This window comes from Palaemon carinicauda, chromosome 1 (assembly GCF_036898095.1).
Source record: "Palaemon carinicauda isolate YSFRI2023 chromosome 1, ASM3689809v2, whole genome shotgun sequence".
NCBI lineage: Eukaryota > Metazoa > Arthropoda > Malacostraca > Decapoda > Palaemonidae > Palaemon > Palaemon carinicauda.
The window spans coordinates 235880363-235886362 of NC_090725.1; the positions used below are offsets into that span (position 1 = coordinate 235880363).

Below are 6000 nucleotides of genomic sequence, written 5' to 3' on the forward strand. Positions count from 1 at the left end.
TTATTTCTAACACTAAACTTCTAGATATTTTCATTTTATTTATTTTTCAAGCATTGAAATACCATTATTTTGTTACCGATAGGCATAAAATTATTTTGCCATATTGGCCTCCCTTTGAATAAAGTTTAAACCAAGTGGGTAGGTACTGTTAAGTCTTGCAGTTATCTTCTTTGAAAGATTTACATTAGAAATCCAAGTGAATACCTTATGTCTGGTAATGTCTTTCATTTGAGATGAGCATTTACAGTGGAGGGAAATGCTTTTGGATTTGGTGTTAGGTGACAGCTATGTCTTCCTGTCACAGATACTGATTCACAATTTATTTCACTTTAAAAGCTTTATTGGAGATGAAGGCAAAATCTTATATTTTTTATATATTTATATTCAATTTTAATGCAAGACTCGTTGTAAATTCCGAACGATTAAAGAATCATAAGTTTTGTTTCCAGAAATACTTCTAATAACCTTTGTTGTCTATTTATCTCAATAATTATATATCAAATTTTTCATTGGCCAAAAACCTTTTAATTTCATAAATTTAATGGTAGAATCATAATTTGTCATAACCTTTTTTGTGTTATTCCTGTTAAGTTAATGTCATAATGCTACTTATAATGTTCATCCATTTTTTCGGCTCCAGATTCCATTCTTATCTTGGCATCTATTTTTCGGTCTTTTTGGGAGGCGAAGTGCACAGTGAAATACAGTAAATCATTCATACAACAGTTTCTTTTTAGCAGTAATCATATAGAAAGTTTTAATTTTTAGTGTGGGATTTTGTATGTCTAACTTGCACAAGCATAAATACTTTTTTTTTTATCTGATAAACATGATAACTTTTTCAATGTTCTATGATGATTTCTGTCCTATCAATGTTGATAATCTGATTTTTTTATGTTTTTGAGATTGATAAGTGGTCTTCCCTTTAGGTCTCATTTCTCATTTGGTGATAGATTGCTTCTTATTCTTTTCAAGTACCTAAGTATGTTCTTTAGGATTAGTTTATGGATGACTAATGGTTCTTACTTAAGGGATGGAGATTCTTCCTTCTTCGTCCTTGTGCATGATTGATTTATACATTGTGCTACCGTATGGGAGAGTTAATGATATCGTTTTAAAGTTGCAGTAATGATTCTTGCACTGGGAGTGACTTTATAACGAGATGTAAGAACGACTCTTACTTCGTTTTATGATTTAGCCTGAATGATGACTCTTGTTTGGGATAATTTTCAGACGTCGTGGTTCGAGAAGACTCGCTCCTATAAACCGCCACTCTTCCCTCGACGCCCTTGATGATATCAAGGACTCTCCTGATTCACCTGGTCTCCCAAACACAATTAGGAGAAGGTCAGTACAGCCTTATTGATGCGTTCATTTAATTAGATTAATGTAGTGTTCTGTAGGCTTCTGTAACAAAGGAATACTTATTTTCCCTTTTTTTTATTTGTTTTACTTTAAGTTTTTTATTATTATTATTATTATTATTATCATTATTATTATTATTATTATTATTATTATTATTGTTGTTGTTGCATCTCCAAAAGGGGGTGACTTTATAGAAAAAAAACATAAAAGTACTGCTGAGTCATAAATGAAAACATTCTGCAACATACACCAAAGGAAGGCTCATTATCAGCACATCAGACCCACCTACATGAACTTAATTATTTACCCTTACCTTGCATACTTAAGGTTTCTTATACATAAAATCCCTTATTTTGCTGCCATTCTTTCCTCATGATCAAACCACCTCAAAATACTATGGTCCATCCTCTTACCTACAATAACCTATTTTGCCTCGTATTATTTTATTTAAGGAGTACATTTCTCAATTTATACTTTTCGCTATAGATATATACAGTTATTAGACTTCGCTGATATTAGAATCTCTTCCTTAAATTGGCTTGTAGGCAGCGGAGAGGCGATTATCATAACACTTCCGAGTAGGTGTTGTGTTGTGATTAAATGAAATGTCGTTTTCCAGAAGAATCATTTTTATATGAACATTTTTAATGCAATATTCTTCCTCTTCCCCTTTCTATTTCTATTTTATATAGTTTTTAAGTTTACTATGTTAACGTATCCTTCTCTAGTAGCTTAACTTTAATTGTTCTTCCAGACCTTTTGGAATATATTAAAAATGCATCTATGTAGAATATTAATAGTATGAAAAAATGCATGACAATCTCGTCCATGTTAAATTCGATGAATTTTAAGTTAAAAGAAAGTTGTTAGTAATGTTTTTATTCTTATATAAAATTTAGTTCATAATATTGTTTGCAAACTAAAGTTTAAATCCACGAGCATGTTTGATAAACATGTTCCTCTAATTTTTTAGATAAACATTTTCCTTTGCATTTTTTCCTTCGAAGTGTGAATCGCTCCAGATGTATGTATGCAAGCTAATCTTTCCACTAACACTAGGCCACATCCTGTGTTAAAGGTAGAAAGTAATCACACGAAATAGATTTAGAAGAAAAGGGTCAACATATAAAAGCTTATGTGAATGGCTCACTTCACTGTCCTAAAAAAAAAACTCGATAACATGATTATAGCATGTATTGCTGATGCATCTACCACTTAAAAAATGTTTTACATTTTATAGCATGATTAGATATGGATACTTGGATATGTATCTATAAACATGTATAACGATAGAACTAATTCTCTCCAACGTGAGAGATTCGCGTGTAATGATTGCAACTCAATATGCAATCTTTTGGAGTATGATCTGGATCCTATCGTAATCATGGAGTCTCATGGCTGAATGATTAACCGATTGCAGATCCCTGGCATACCCTAGTGATGATAGCATATCTGTAACGAGCCTCCGACTGGACAGCCCTCCCAGGAAAGCTAGGTTGGTATGCGATGAAAAATTTAGTGAGAGTAATCCACACCTGCACGCTGGTTTTTGCCTGCATGTCATTTGTGTTTCTTCCTCTAATGCTCAACAGTGTTTCTTTGTGTAACACCCACTGCTGTTTGGAGTGCCATCTACGATCTAACTACAACAGATGTTTCAAGTTCTCAATTAACTGTGCTTGGTTTTTTAATTAGATGTTAATAGTTTAATTTGGCTTTGTGCGTGTAAAACGGCCATACGTAAGTGCGTAATTCTAACGATTAAACTGTCAGATAATGATAGTTGAAAATTGAACAACGGAAAAGGATTTTTTTTTTTGATACAGGATTAAATAAAAAAGGTGAATCTAATGCCAGAGATTCAACTTTTATTTTGAATCCTATATCAAATGTTCAGCACAAAAAAAAAAAAAAATCCGCTTCTGTTGTTCAGTTTTCAACTATCATTAACTGATAGTTTAATCGTTAGAATTACGCACTTACATATGCGCGTTATATCAACCTTTCCTGATAAGAACGTGTTTTTCAAGCATCACGGTTTTACCATATACGTTGGGTGGTTTGAAGCCATAATCCAAGAAATTCTGTGTTCTGTTATTTCGAGTGCTAATTGATATTCAAGACAAAGTTGACTCAATTAGAGTGATTGCCTTCAGCATCGATGAAAACTCAGCGAATCATATAGATCTATTTTCATAATTCCTTTTCTCTTAGGCTTGGAGACTATGCTGTTAGCTAGACGCATTTATAGATGATGTACAAAAGTTTGTTTACTTGATTTTGTCAATTTTTTTTTAATATTAAGATTTTAAACTCTTACTATTATTATGTCAACATCTGCCACTACTAGTGTCCTAGTTGTAACTGTAGTTGTTAGAATTGAGATTTGTAGTGAAACAATAGCCTTGCAACATTTAAAATAAATGTGCCATCAGTCCGGGGAGAGTTAGTAAAGGTCTTTGATTCTGCTTAGACTTTATAATTATATTAATTTACATTGTACCGAAAAGAAAATTTTAGTAAACGGGAGAAATTCCCCAAAGTTATGCGTACATTTTTCTTCCTAGTTAAGTTTCCACTGAATAGCAACGCGTAATTCACCTGATTATTGCTTATGAAATATTAACCTAGCAGTGATTTTCCTGTAATCAAATTCTCGACTAAAAGGCGAAATGACATTTAGCTATGCTAAGTGGCTGAGTAGGCTATTTTTGCAATCACAATTATGATGTGAGTCAACGCTGTCTCGTATAATATGACTTCTCTTTTATTCACATACGTGTGTGCTTGTATGTGAAAATACACCATCTTTCTCTTTTTTTTATTTTTTTATTTCAGGGTCATGCCGTATCCTATTTGATGTTGTTATAAAAGTCTAGAGGGATCTAAGTAGCTGTAGTAAATGTAAATGATTTCTGTGCGCTATATCTATAAAATGTTATATTTCATTTCAAGAAAATTCTAACGAGTTCAGCAGTGAATGAGGATTGAAGTAACGTTGCCTTTTAAAAGTTTACAATTAGTTTACAGTGCTCTATTTCATTATATAATCCTGTATCGCCTTAGCGATCTTTACCACCTAGCAATTCAGATACTCTTCGTTGTGAAACTAAATCCAATCTGAATTCAGTTTTTTGTGACATTCATGTGTCGTATCCTTTTCCACTTTTCCTGGTTGGAATAAGTTTTTACAATAACTCACAGGGCGTTCGGTAAAGTAATCTGATATCCCTGTGTGCCTCTTACGACGTAGAGAAAATAGTTTGGGGAAAAAAAAAAAACCTTAGGAAAGTCCTTTCGAAACTGCCCGTATTGAAGTCAAGTAGGTGATGGAGAAATAATTGTTTCCTCTGTATTATAAAGAGTAAATGTCTGGCTATATATATTATATATATATATATATATATATATATATATATATATATATTATATATATATATGTATATATATATTATAAATAATATATATATATATATATATTATATATATAATATATGTATATATATATATATATATATATATATATATATATATATATATGTATATATATATATATATATATATATATATATATATATATATATATATATATATATATATATATATTTATTTATTTATTTTCGGTCACACTTACATTATTCTGCCAAGCACTCATCTCCCCCGTCCCACGTGAAGGGGGAAGAGTAGTCGTAACCCTGAGGAGAGGGGTTGGGTGTGTGCGCATATCTATCTAAATATTTAACCGTCTTTTTACGGGTCGCGTGCACTAGTTAATGAAGAATTGTTTAAAAAAAAAGATTCAGTGTAGAAAGGCTGTTGGATGGCTATGATTTCAAATGCATACTTGCGGCGCATGATTACTTGCAAAGAGGTCATTGTCATTTACCGATGGATTGTTGCGATTAAGATTTTATCCCATATTACTCCGTGTTTAAAAAAATTAAGTGAAAATTAATCTTCAATCTTCAGGTGCATGAAGCTCAACCGTAAGTATTAAGTGAAAGAGTTCTGCCATTAATCTTAACCCTGTCACTTGCAACCAGAGCCTCAGTTTTAAATGATGAGCGAAAAAATAGTTATCCCCATCATATGGTCGACCTTCTAAATTGTGATCCTGACTGCTCATAAAAAGAAGTAAAGATGGTGTTTTGGTATCTTCCGTTCCTTCCAACTCTTACTCTCAGTCCTGAGTATCGTCTCAATAACGAAAACAAGATATTAAACCTCTTCCCAGTGCCTTAGAATCCGACCTTTCATCTTAAGCAGCACCCAAGATAAAGAGGTCACTAAGAACCCTTGTGTGTCATTTTTCTTCAGACCACCTAAGAAGCCTCCATTGCGTCGGTCGAGTTTAGCAGCGTTGAACGTGCCTCCTTCTCGGCGCCGTAGGGTTGGGTCAGCGTCTTCAACCGATGGCGATATACCCTCCCAACGGTCACCCAGGGTCACACGGAAGGATGGTTCGAAAGCCCCCATACGGCGGAGAGGCAACAGCCTCTCTCGTCTAGAAAAGAAATCGAATCCACCAGGCGTTTGTAAGTCAATTGGCACGTTTTTTTTTTTTTCATTATTGCAGGGAGTCTGGAACGAATTATAATTCATAAACACTTTTACAAGTAAACTATGTTTTTTTAT

General features: G+C 33.0%; 1 protein-coding gene across 5 annotated transcripts in view; it reads left to right on the forward strand.

Moving 5' to 3' along the window:
- The window catches only part of LOC137654372 (kinesin-like protein KIF19), a 162300-nt gene that overhangs the window by 133167 nt on the left and 23133 nt on the right, over window positions 1-6000 (forward strand). For 3 of the 5 annotated variants that reach the window (XM_068387974.1, XM_068387979.1, XM_068387985.1), the window contains one exon: window positions 1234-1347. In XM_068387974.1, the coding sequence (XP_068244075.1) occupies window positions 1234-1347 (114 nt within the window). Of the gene's footprint in view, window positions 1-1233; window positions 1348-2785; window positions 2861-5682; window positions 5901-6000 lie in introns of all 5 variants that reach the window. The other 2 variants (XM_068387991.1, XM_068387998.1) reach the window with 2 other exon arrangements.